General features: G+C 44.3%; 1 protein-coding gene across 1 annotated transcript in view; it reads right to left on the bottom strand.

The window, feature by feature from the left end:
• Positions 1-11,188, bottom strand: part of pappaa (pregnancy-associated plasma protein A, pappalysin 1a) — a 174,081-nt gene extending 162,893 nt beyond the window's left edge. Inside the window, 1 exon segment of the mRNA XM_080756808.1 lies at positions 9,903-11,188. Within this exon segment, the coding sequence (XP_080612934.1) occupies positions 9,903-10,293 (391 nt within the window). The 5' untranslated portion in view covers positions 10,294-11,188.
• Between the last annotated feature and the right edge of the window lie 1,899 nt (positions 11,189-13,087).

Below are 13,087 nucleotides of genomic sequence, written 5' to 3'. Positions count from 1 at the left end.
CTATTTTTCAATAGCTAAAGCACAACATAATGTACCTCAGTGTACATACCTCAGTGTACTGGCCCCGGCCCAACGACACCAAAAGGGGTTCCCGCACAACATGGGTTAACATTTGGAGTTTAGTCTCGGTGGAGGGCCTCAGTGTACTGGCCCCGGCCCAACGACACATTCACTCCACAATTTCAAGCTCCCTTTTCAATAACAGCCACCCGGGAGGTCCGCCTCGAGTCACCCCTTTGCCAATCGTTAATGCGAATGTCAGTTCAGCATTTGCGTTAAAGGACCACTTCACCACTTTTCAACTCATCATATAATTGGGGCACTAATGTTCATGATAAAATACCACAACTATTTTTCTACTCAGTCTGTGTCTCATAGGGGGGCTGTGGGCAGTTGATCAGAAACCCATCCACCATCATCGTTAGGTAGATGTATTTTACAATTTTTTATATTGTATTATCGTGAGAACGATGGTTTCCATTTTCGCATTGCAACTTTTCAGGAATAGAAAGTCTTCCATTTCTATTATCTTGGATTCCCCATCGATGTTGTCAATGGTTGACGGGTTTCTGAACTGCCCACAGCCCTCCCAGGAGACACAGACCAAGTAAAACATTTTGTTATCATGAACATTAGTGAAGATCAATGGAGGTAGGTTGAAAAGTGGTGAAGTGGTCCTTTAATATAATTCAGCGTGTACACACAGTCACACACACACACACACACACACACACACACACACACACACACACACTAAAGGATTAGTCTGGAACATTGTTGGAAAAATGCGTCGAGGGTTATTTGGTCATTTATCAGATGCAGACGCACAATGTGGTCTCGATTAGTGAGCAAATCTACTAATACGATACATTCTCTGATAACATAAGGGGAACGCTGTCCTGGAAATTGGGTGGAAGTGCATGTTTAGCTAAGGGAGACCCCGTAGAAGTCTCCTCCAAAAAGGAGTTTCATGAACATTGAGTGCATTTAAAGCTGTTCCATGTAAATGCCCCCCCACCCTCGCCAGCGGTGCAGCCAGAGAGGAGGTTATTTTTCTGCAAAAAAACGTGTTTTTCTAGAGGCACCAAAACACCTTTTTCCTGTTGCACTTGGAACACGTATGTCAGCTTCAGCATGGTAATGTGTTTTCACTTCTTAAGCCCGGATTTATGCTCGGCCGCTCGCCGGTGTCGCACAAGGCCAAACATAACTGATTTACAAGCTCACGGCATGCCGCGCTCCGACACAATCGTGAGCTTGTAGATCGGACACTTTGGCCACGCAAGACCAGCGCGTAACAAAGTTTATAAAGTCCTTTAGTGGATCTCTGAATGGGTACTGTTTGTTTGTTTAGCGCTTGTGGGGGGAGGGCAGTGTGTGTACTGTATGTGTGTGCGTGCACGCGTCATATATTCCAATCTTCCAATCTACTGTGACTGTACCCAGACATGTACGAGGTGAAAGTGACCAAAACATCTGAAAAATGTGGAAGTCTGCATTCATACAGTTTATGATTCTGGAGAGGGTTTGAATCCACCTCTGCCACATGCAGGCACACATTCCTCACATGCACGCTGAGCGTCGCTGTTGGGGACAGAAACCTCTTACCTCCATATTATAACTTTTGGTAGTTTTTTTTCCTTCATAAATTAACGCCCTACTTGATCATACTACAGCGTCACATACAAAAGCACACACACACACACACACACGTTTTTCTCTACGGTGTGCAAAAGGAGCGTCCTCCTCAGCTGTTTGTAACCGACTCAATCTGGTGCATCATGTGCCTATTAAATAAAACTGGTTCAAACCCCTTTAAACCAGCTTTATTTGACACAGGATGCACCAGATTGCTGTAAATTATATCTTCTTTGTTAAAATCAGCCCTATATTCTGACGCAGTAGCAATCATTGCTATAGTGTACACTAACGGGGGTCTCCCCATCTCAGTCTGCTTGCTCTTTAGTAAACAGAAAAGCATTTGATATAGCTTTCACATCTTGCTCTGTACTAAAATGAGCATGGTCTGAAATCATAATTGCAGATTATCAAGGTGAACATCCAACTCGTTAATTCCAGCCTCATGTCAATGTGCTACAGTTGTCTCTTGTCTGGCTATAATGTCTGATATGGGCTCGGTCGCATGCACGACGGGATCGTGAGCTTGTAGGTCGGCCGTTTTTTCCCTGAAGCACGCGACACAGTCGTGCGACGAAGTAAGAACCGGGGCTCAATGGGTTTTCCCTTAAACAGATTTCTAGCTATAACGTGACCGCTTCCTAATGGGATGCAAACGCCAATATGCACTCATTAGCTGGATATTCTAATGGCGTAATCTTCAAAGAGGCGAGGCTGGCGAGTTCAGCATCAAGGTCAGTCCTTTGGTGGATGACGTTTGCAGGCTTTCCACTACTAGTGGAAGGGAGGGGGGGGGGGGGGGCCTCCCCATCTGTCAGCTAGTGCACTCAAGGCTAAAAGGTGCGCTAAAATGTTCGTAGGGCTCCCAGTGTAAACAGCTGTCATAATTCTGCCATGCTCAATTAATCTAACACAGTACACTTTTCCAGACCCTGCATAGTAGAAAATCCTCAGTGAGAATTTAGCTCTGAGGGTGCAAGAGAAAATTGGACCCGAACAGACCTTTCACGGGTCCTCGTGACTGAGGATTTTTATACAGTGTGTGCGCACTGCGGCTGGGTGGTCACAGCGGCCAAACACGCATGGACGCATGTCACACGCACGCACGAGCACACACACACACACACACACACACACACACACACACACACATGCTTATACACATAATTTGCAGACAAAGTGAAACGCTGCTGTGCACGTGCAGCCCTAATACATAAACAAACGCATGCATGTAACACTGGGGTATTTGCATATGCACACACTACAGTTAAGAGCTGTCAAGTTCAAAGGCAACCTTGCTTGCACTTGCCATTTGTCTTTCCCACAAGGAAATACAAGGGAGAGGGGGGGGGGGTGGAAAAAGAAAAGAAAAACAGAAAGAGAAATGTCAGAAGTACCTGATAAAAGTGTGCAGGGAATTTTGGTTTACGTTTGAACTGTTCCGGCTTTGAGGGGGTCAGGGAAAGGTGCTGTGTATACTGTCGGACAAGAGTGACGCACGGCGCGGCCCGAAAGAGATACTGGAAAATTCCACTGATGCTTTTAGACGGGGAGTCGGGGACCAATTACGTCCATCGAACATGGCATATTGATTAACCTTAACCACTGTCAACCTGGCATCCCTATGTTGGCCATGTAAGTATAATATGCTGAACACTGTCTAAACATTTCAACGCTTTTAAAACAATTAAAACATTTCTAAACGCGGCCATGAGCGCGTATATCATTATTCAATTGTGCAACAAAGCATATGCACAGCTTTTAGGGTTGGTAATTCAAAAGAAGAGCAGATCTACAAGCTCACAGCGCGTCACTTTGTGCCACACTGCGAGCTTAGATCTGCTATTTGTATAAGTGTGAGAACTACTGATTTAGAAGGTATTTGTAGAATCGGCCTCATGCAGGTCGTAATGGGTTAAGCGCTTAATATAGATCCTTAAGTTCGCACCTCTCCAGAACTACTTAAGCGTAGGCCTTGGACCAAACTGTCACGTTTGATTCATTCCACCAAACAATTTACTTAAGCAATGAAAATGCTATAAATAATAGGGCGCTGAATGAACTGTCACAGGTTTCATTTGAAAACCGCCTCCAACTGTTTGGTTCACTTCCAGGCGGGGTGTTTTTTTTGCCACTAACCCTATAAAGCAGCTAATCCAAATCGTCTTGTCTCTCAGCCATTATAAAGGAACAATCTGCTTTTATGAATGTCAGATAACATAAATTGCTACCACTTACTCTGTAACTTACTCTTTAACCGTGCCAGCACTTGAAACACCCTCATTAAATTTAATGACTCAAATGGGGATTTTGTGGCGTTTTATAACGTACTTATCACAACATACCAACACAGTAGGAAGGGCATATCGGGCTGGAGGGCAAGGTGATGGTAATTTAAACTGCGTTTTCCCATACACCAGTGGCTTGAAGATGGAAACCTGTTTGATATCATGATGATGCGCTTTGTTAACCACTCAAGCCCCAGTTAAGATGTCGCAATGATGAACAAGCTCACAATGTGTTCTGACTTCTGAGCTTGTAGATTGGCTATTTTCACTAATTGTTTTAGCTTTTTTTATCTTTATTTATTTTATTTTAATTGTATTTCAATTCTTAGATATATAAAAAAAATTAGCCTTCACCTATGATGGGATAAGGTATTTTCTTATTTCCAAATATTTGCAAAACAATGTGGACACCCCTAACCTGACATAGCCAATAGAGATGCCACGGTCCATGTATGAATATTGTAACGTTTCGCTCACCAGGTAACTGAGAACTAGCTCCCTTGGAGGAGCAAGTTACGGCCGTGTCTTTTGCGGGGTCGCTACACTACCCCCTCCTTTCTGACTTCTCGTGTCCCTCACGTCCCTCACATAAGGGCACACTCCAGCGGTCCACCACACTTCCAATGTAACCTTTTGTGCACCAAGCTGGAATCGGCAGGTAACAGGCAAAGCCTGCCTTTTACCTGCCGATGCCGAGCTGGAGACCGACCGGGGTCCGATCCCAGGTCGCTGCGTGAAACGTAGCCTGCCCTACTTGATCATACTACAGTGTCACACAAAAGCACCAATTAGGGCATTAATTCATGAAAACAAATGGAGATAAGAGGTTTCTGCCCGACGACAGCAACGATAATGTTGAATCAATGAAACGCTGAGCTGGTGGTGGGATCAGTGACATTGAGAAACCCACACATTCTGCAAAACCATCTCGATGTTTCAAGACAGGCACGCCATCAACAGTGGCCTGGGCTCGAGCCCGGAGACGTCCGTCCGTCCGCCCCGTCGAGCTAGGCGCTCAACAACGGTGTTGCCACATGGATCGGTGCCAAGCCTGCCACTGCGCTGACTCAGCACCGTTCTGAGAGGCACGCCGATGGAGGGAGCGTGACCACCGGTGTGCCAAAAACCCATAGGGTTCTAAAAAGCCTAGTTCAGCGTATAAATGGCCAGGAGTGCAACCGCAACCGGTGTGCTAGCTTAAAGGTTCTCAAACTTTTTGTTGTATTTTTTGTGCCAGGGAGCCCCAGAAGATATTTGTGTTCAAAAGTATTGAAATTTTTAAACAATTTCAATAAATAATCTAGGATTGAATTGGTCGTTGTCTACTTTGCATCTGGACATTTTTGTGGCGTCCTCACTTTTTATCCTCAATATGCACATTGCTCAGCCAATCAAATCATCGCTATGGGGTGCTCAGCCAATCAAATCATCGCTATAGGGTGCTCAGCCAATCAAATCATCGCTATCGGGTACACACAAACACACAAATCTGGGCATAGGAGGGGCTAGCGCCCCTCAAAAAACAATAGTGACTCATATCACAATATCAATATAATATCTATATATTGCCAAGATACGATGGTAATGTTGCTTTAAGAACCTACTAAGATGAAGGATTCAGGTTCATATTACGCATTTAAAAAATATCCTTCGTCAACTAAAATGCTGAAGCATTGGAGTTCAGCATCATAACACTAAATGATAGTACCACACTGTACCACTGCTGTGTTATCAAAGCTCATATCTGCCAATGTGTGCACATAATTGTCCCCAGCAGGTCATGGAAGAGAGCCTCTGTTCCTCTTGTGATTTACTTTCCTCTCCCTTTGATGCGGGACAGTCCAACATGACCCGGATGCAGGGGCTAATAGGGCACAACAAAGTTTGCATAACATTTGGACACAGAACACGATGTTCTGATTGTGTGACACGATGTTCTGATTGTGTGCGTGTGCGTGTGCGTGTGTGTGTGTGTGTGTGTGTGTGTGTGTGCATGACATGTGCAAACCCCAGTCAGAGGGGTCAGCCTGGGCCGCTTAGTATTCAGTCAACTTCAATTATACTTTGTTAATTTTCTCAAACGACAAATCAAGAAACGTGATGATTTGCATTCTGAGAAAATCTTCCTCAATTTAAGATTAAAAAGTTTCCTTTTGTTTTTATCCAGAATGACTTACAATGACTTGCTTGCTTAAGACAAGACTTCCCGTTACAGGTTCACCTACTGGGCTACAACTGTGTTGTACCATGGTGCTGCATACCCAAAATACCCAATCTACAAGCTTTACAAGCTCACTTGTAAGGCAGAGTATCTGCCCTGAATCTGGGAGGTCGGGGTTTGATCCCCAGCCGGGTCTTACCAAAGACTGTAAAAATGGGACCCAATGCCTCCTTGCTTGGCACTCAGCATCAAGGGTTAGATTGGGGGGTTAGATAAACTACAAATGATTGCAGAGCGTGGCACGGGTGCAGCTCACCGCTCCAAGAGATGGGTCAAATGCTGAGAACAAGTCTCACATACAGCAATGTAAGTAGCAAATAGCAGGACTCTAACCAACGCGTCACAGTGTGACATGGTGTGTCAATCTTCATATCATGCGTTGTGACTCGCCAACATTCAGATCCATACAGCAGCACCGACTTCACATTGCTGTTGTAAAGTCTGACTTTGGTTCTTACAGTGACAGTGAGTGTACTGCTTGGACTTCCAGATAGATTGGAGCCTAACAAAAACACTGTGAGCCTTTCCTAGCCTTGCTCTGATGTCCTTTTCTGCTGCATTCTCTTTGCTGATCAGACTTCTCAGATATGTGAACTCTTCTACACATTCAAGATCATGAGTGTATCCATTCACAGTGATTGGTGCACCTGAGGTGGAATTAATGCACATGCAGCTCACCGCTCCAAGAGATGGATCAAATGCTGAGATCAAGTCTCACATACCGAAATGTAAGTACCAAATAGCATGTCTCTAACCAACAGCGTGACATGGTGTGAGCTTGCAGATCGGCTACCCTATTTTTGGTGCACGATACCGATGCGCAACCAAGAATAGCTGAAGCATTACCATCTGTCCCTACAGCCAGTGAAAACAACTCTTGTATTGGCTTCATACAGTGAGTCTAATTTCTGTCAAGTACTCTTGTCCAGAGTGACTTGAGGAGTAGGTTAGGGTCCAGTGACTTGCTCCAAGGAATTTCCCACAGGATACATGGTGGGGGTGTGGACTGCACCCTGAGGCCCGTCTGTTGCCAGACACTTTGTGTAACACACTGCAGACAGTGTCCATGTTTACTATACTCAACCCGTTTGCTCCCTCTGTGCACATGTCATTCTCGAGATCACTAAGCTTGTGTTATCCTCAAACAGATACATGACATCATCCATGATGTCACTCCCTGGTTCCTACTCCAATGGGTAGAGTAAGCAAATACACAAACCAACCCATGTGGTTTCACAGAAATCAGCCCAGTCTACTTTCTTTTTATGATGAATTGAACATGGTGGACCCTATTGTAAACAAGTGTAATGCTTTATGGTGTCATCCACAGGCACGATGAGCCTAGCATGCAATAACAGAGGAGGCGACTCAGGTCAGCGCAGACTGGAGAGGATTCAAATGTGATCAATAAGGAATATCAACATGACAGCTAGGCTTCTGATACTCCCAGCCCCCAAACTCATGTCTGTCAGTCTGTCTGTCTGTCTGTCTGTCTGTCTTGTTACATATATTTTTTATCTTGTACTTGTCAAATAGTGAAAATGATTAGCTATACTCAGGGAGGAAATAAATGAATACGCAAATATCAGCAGTCAAAACAACAACACAGTGGGGGGAACCAGCTGTAGCAAAAACAACCACACTTCTGGATCAAAACAACGGGATAGGGCTGTTTGTTAGAGACCCCGGAGCCTTGTTGTGGCCGCCTGAATTAGATTTAAAAGATTAGGCGTTATTATTGCATTTGCTTGATGGCATTGTTGGTTCTCAAGGGGTATTCCCCCTGTTACAGAGTGTTACAGGAGCAGTAGTTGCTGAACAGGACATGGACCTGAAAATAACATGCCCAAGTTGACAGCCACCTTAAGTTAATGTACATATCTACAGTAGGTAGAACTTTCCGGCTCACCGACCATAGCCAAATTGTCCCTGTCGAGTTCAACTGCAACTACAGGGGGGGGGGGGCTTTATTGTAATGCATGTCCAACTGCCTAGTAGTCAGTTAGTAGTGTCACATACACAGCTTGTGTTGGGAGTGTGACTCCGTGTTTGGAGGAGGGAAAGGCAAGAGAAGCATAGAAACCTAGTTGTAAGCCTCTGTGTAATGGCCTCTGCTGCCTGCCAGTCACTTAATAAAGTGACACACAGGAAACCTCAGTTCAGTTAAGTTCAAAGCTGACCAGCTGCACTGGTGAGGAAACAGGCAGTGAGTTCAGTTTGTGTGTGCAACGCTCCCTGTCGGCGGCATAAAGAAGCAGATGCAAAATATAGCCCTACTACTACGCTGCTGTACAAACAGCGGTGCTGCCTGCTGCTAGGTCACAAGCAGTAAGCACAGCCACAACAGAGACAATGCAGTATACTTTGTCAAATATATAGGCTGCTATAAGGAAGAACATAATGTGCTCCTCGTGGCAAGGTTGCAGCTGAAAGAGAGAGTTCTCACAGATTACGTACCATATGTATGTTCTTCTGGTTTTTAACCGCCTTTCTCCAACATGTGTAATAAATAAACGACTACACACCCGAGTAGACTATTGTGCTCCACACTGTCAGTCACTGCCGTGCCGCGCGTGCGTTATTTGACTACACTGAACAATGTCCATATAATTTTGAATATCGCCACGTACCGTACATAATAAACTAATGTATATGCGCCTGTGTATGTTTGTGAAAACGACAACGTCACCGACTATTATCGCCGAATATCCTACGGGTCGCCGCCCGCCGCCGCTGTGAAAAGGAGCAGCAGCAGCAGCTGTAAGCAATGAGTAATTAATTAATAGACAGTCTACTCTCTACTCCATCGCGGGAGGTTGTCGTTTAACAACAAAACAACTGACCTCACGTAGATTAGGTTCTTTTTTTTGTTTTGTTTGTTTTTTGCAAAGCGGCACCATTATACAGTATTTATATAGGTTTATTAGCGTAATTCAAGGGGGAAACGCCGGAGTTCGAAAGTAAATCCAGTAGCCAATCCAAAGGTGTCGGTTTTTTGGGGGGGGGGACACTCCACATTGCGGCATGCATTACGCGCTGCTCTCTCTCTCTCTCTCTCTCTCTGGACTCCTCTCCAAAATAACAAACCAATCGCTCCCGCTTTGCTTTGCTTTGCATCGGCGGCTGTGTGGTGTGTGGTGACGTGCTCACTTTCAAAGTTTGGGGACCATTACATCATAGTTTTAAAATAGCCAAGTCGCCCGAGCGAGCCCGAGCAGCCCGGTGGTTCATAGAAATTACATTTTTTACGCACAGTGACATCAGCTGCCAATCAAATGATGCGGTATTAAAACGATATCACAGCGGCGTTCGGTTGTGGCTTTTGCGGGGAATTCATATGCCTCCTCCAAGCTACAACAACAAGTCAAGTCATATCTTGTTAAAAAGCAGTTTATAACGGTGATGTTGATATTGAAAATGTATGAGATTAGCACTGTGTAGGTGAGTGTCCCCCTTTAATGTGGCTGAATAAAAAAAATGTGAGCACACTCCTCGGTGAGCCAATGCTTGCACCACCTAAAAGCTCCGCTGCACTTTTGAAAGATTACATCACTGTCTAGTCTGATATAGGTAAACTCCTTGTCAACTAAAAAACGCATGTTTTGGGGGACTGTTGGCACAATTCACAACAAATAGGCTACGCTATATTCTATAGTTTAGATTTCAGTTTCTAGATTAATTCACCCGTTCATAAAGTATAGTTATAGTAACTATATAATTCAAGAATATGATGTTTGGGGGAGCCAGTATCCTACCTGCGATCACTGTGGGTGATCGTTGACCTCCCTCCGGCTTGATCCACATCTCCAGGGTAAAATTTCCTCTGGGTATCTCCACGCCGGGCTTTAGCCGGAGCTGGTCTCCTCTGCCGGTGAAATAAACGGCTTTCCCCCGACCCGGGGAGTTCTCCTCCGCCTGCGAGGAGCGCCGCCGCTGCCGGAGCACCCGTCGCTCCAAGCCGGGCAAGGAGCGCTTGCCCCGGGGCAGCCGTGTGGCACAAGCCCCTGGGATGGTGGCTTTCGCCTCCCTCATGCGCACCAGCTCCCTCTTGGATCTCCCCTTTCTCCGGACTGTCCCGCACTCTGATCCAAAACACAAGATGAGTATCACAAGGCAAGACACCCAGGGAGATGTCCAAAGTTTCATTTTCAAGGAGATGGTTAAAAAATATATAACAATAATATAAAAACAGAAAAGGAGGGGGGGAAAAAGAAAAGAAACTGGAATAACTAGAAAATGTGTAGGTCCAAAAAATGTTCTCTTTGAAATCTTCCCGGAGATTTCTTCTCTGTTTTTTACAGCCGCATGTCAAAGCGTAGAAACTGTCTAAATAAACCCATAAAGCTATGCTGTTATTCCCTCTTTATAATGCTAAGCCACGACCCCCTCTCTTAAGCAAAACTACTCTTCTGGAGACATTCAGGGGACACAGGAATATTTGATTCATGTATGTGTTCCACGGTGCCTTTTCAATGGGTCCCATTTAGCCAAAGGGATGACTAATAAGTAATCAATCAAGAGGGGGGTCCGACGGATGCCCCCTCATCCCCTTTAGATGGTAGGAGTTACTCGCAGAAATCCACAGTTGTCCGCCAAGCGACTTGTCACACCTTTTGATTGTTTCCTTATCCTGCACGTAAAACAATATACAAAAAAATCCCACATATTAAATTCCAAAGAAAAGTAAAAAGAAAGCGACCTCTCATTTTATTGCACACAACAAAAAAAGAGGAAAATTAGACTAAAAATGATATCCTATAAACTTGCATTTTTGGTCGCCTTTCACAAAAAGTTAAAATGTAGTAGGCTACTATAGAGGTCTACTAAATTATCTTGTAAGGCGAGAGAGAAACGGGGACAGAGAGAGAGCGCGCAGCAGAAGTCTAAGCATCGCGATCCTCATTGATTTGCCTGGAGCAGAGCTAGAGACTCTTGGAGAGAGAGAGAGAGAGCCAGGACTGGTCGTACGCTTTAGGAGCTAGTTTTTTTTTCTCGCTCTCTCTCTCTCTCTCTCTGCAAGTCTTTTTAAGAGCAACTCATGTTTCAAATGTTCCGGGGCTGTGTTTTTTGAAGTGGGAAGTCACACAGGTAGGCTACTCTCACTGACGGCAATTTTCTCTCTATGGCACGTATAGTGATCGGATGGTGTTTACACAGAGTTAGAAAGCGTATATGTATCCCTCTAGCGGTTACAATTCAAACAATCCTACAGCACCGCTCTCCTCTCAGACTCTCCACATGAGGACCATTAGCGCCAGTAGCCTAGTAAACAATGAATACTGTATAACTGTTACTTTTGATGTGAAATCGTGCTGTATTTCTTGGCGATGTTTTACTTTATTAAATGTTTTAAAGTTGTATGCTGTTTTGTTGTTGAATGGGTTACTGATGATTTTGTATTATTAAATACGATATATGCTTTTTGGTGTTTGTTGTGTTTAACATGATTTAATCATGTGCACTCACACATGTATGTAATCAGACACGTCTTAACTTGCAATTGACTAAATGCAGAACCACTGTGTTGGTGTGTTCATGTTCATCATATTATGTCCATAATATTCTAGGCCTATACCCGTGGTTGTGGTTCCCAAACATTTTCATGTCAAGGACCCCCAAATTGACACTCATTGGCCTGCAGACCCCCATTAGAAAATATATGCCAAGGAAGTCCCAGATGATTTTTACGGCTCTGGCAGTGATTTTCACAGATTTTCATTTCAAGGACCCTCAGGTTTGACCTGAATTAGGCTAGGGACCCCCATTTAATGCCATTTCTATATCTCTGGGACCCCAATGTATTGTAAAATCAAAGTTAATTTAACTCTGAGAGTGTACAAATGGAATCAAAGGTTCCCAATTATCATTTAGCTGGGGAGCCCCTTACACTTTCAAGGACCCCTAGGGTTCTCCGGACCCCACTTTGGGAACCACTTAGGTTTATACACTGTATTATAGCTCAAGTTTCTGTCTGTGGAAACCTCAATATGTCCAAAACTGTTACCGTTCAGGATTCAAATTCTGAAATGGCTAAAGTATAGCAGATTGATAAGCTCAATCAAAACGTGTTGATTCGTGCCGCGTTTCTAACTTGTAGATCTGCTACTTTTGATGCTTTATGTGACGCTATGTGATCAAGTAGGACGTTAATTTATGATAAAATACAAAAAGTTAGAATATGGAGATACGAGTTGTCTGACCGACTGCAACGATATACTGTAGATATACATCAATGTCACCTATACCATTGGTTCTCAAAGTGGGGTCCATGTCTTGAGGGGGTTCCAGGGGGTCTCCTGCAGAAAAAAAATTACATTTATCTTAACCCCTTTATCCATAATTGTGTGCGTTGGCTGTTGAAAAAAAAATAGCAGATGTACAAGCTATAGCTGCTAATTTTGAAAAAAACATTGAATGGGTTTGAATTTTGCTTTTTTAACACAAATATTATCTTCTGGGGGTCCCTGGCACGAAACACTTTCAGATGGGGGTCCGCGGCCATATCAATGTACGGGTCCTTATTGGCACGAAACAGTTTGAGAACTACTGACCTATACCACCAATTTAAGCACACGGGATGAGTGAACTCAGGTTTAATGGGTTTCCACAGACAGTGAGAGCAGGAATGTCATTCAGGTGCTTTGTGTTCTTGCTATGGTTGTTTGTTGTAAGTGTGTGCTGAGACAGCAGGGAACAACCAGCACCAACCATAAAAGCAAGAGGAAACAAACATTCAATATTTGACTCAGTGCACTCTTATGGTAGTGTGACTCTGGGACAGATATCTCCCTTTGTCTCTGGAGAGAGAGAGAGAGAGAGAGAGAAAGAGAGAGTGCTCTCACTGTGTTTGTTGTGTGTGTGTGTGTGTGTGTGTGTGTGTGTGTGTGTGTGTGTGTGTGTGTGTGTGTGTGTGTGTGTGTGTGTTGAGGGGCAGGGGTCT

The sequence above is a fragment of the Protomyctophum bolini genome, assembly GCF_963924005.1.
Source record: "Protomyctophum bolini genome assembly, chromosome: 22".
In the NCBI taxonomy this organism is placed as follows: Eukaryota; Metazoa; Chordata; class Actinopteri; order Myctophiformes; family Myctophidae; genus Protomyctophum; species Protomyctophum bolini.
Note: the sequence above shows the minus strand (reverse complement) of the source record. Positions and strands in the feature narration are given on the sequence as shown.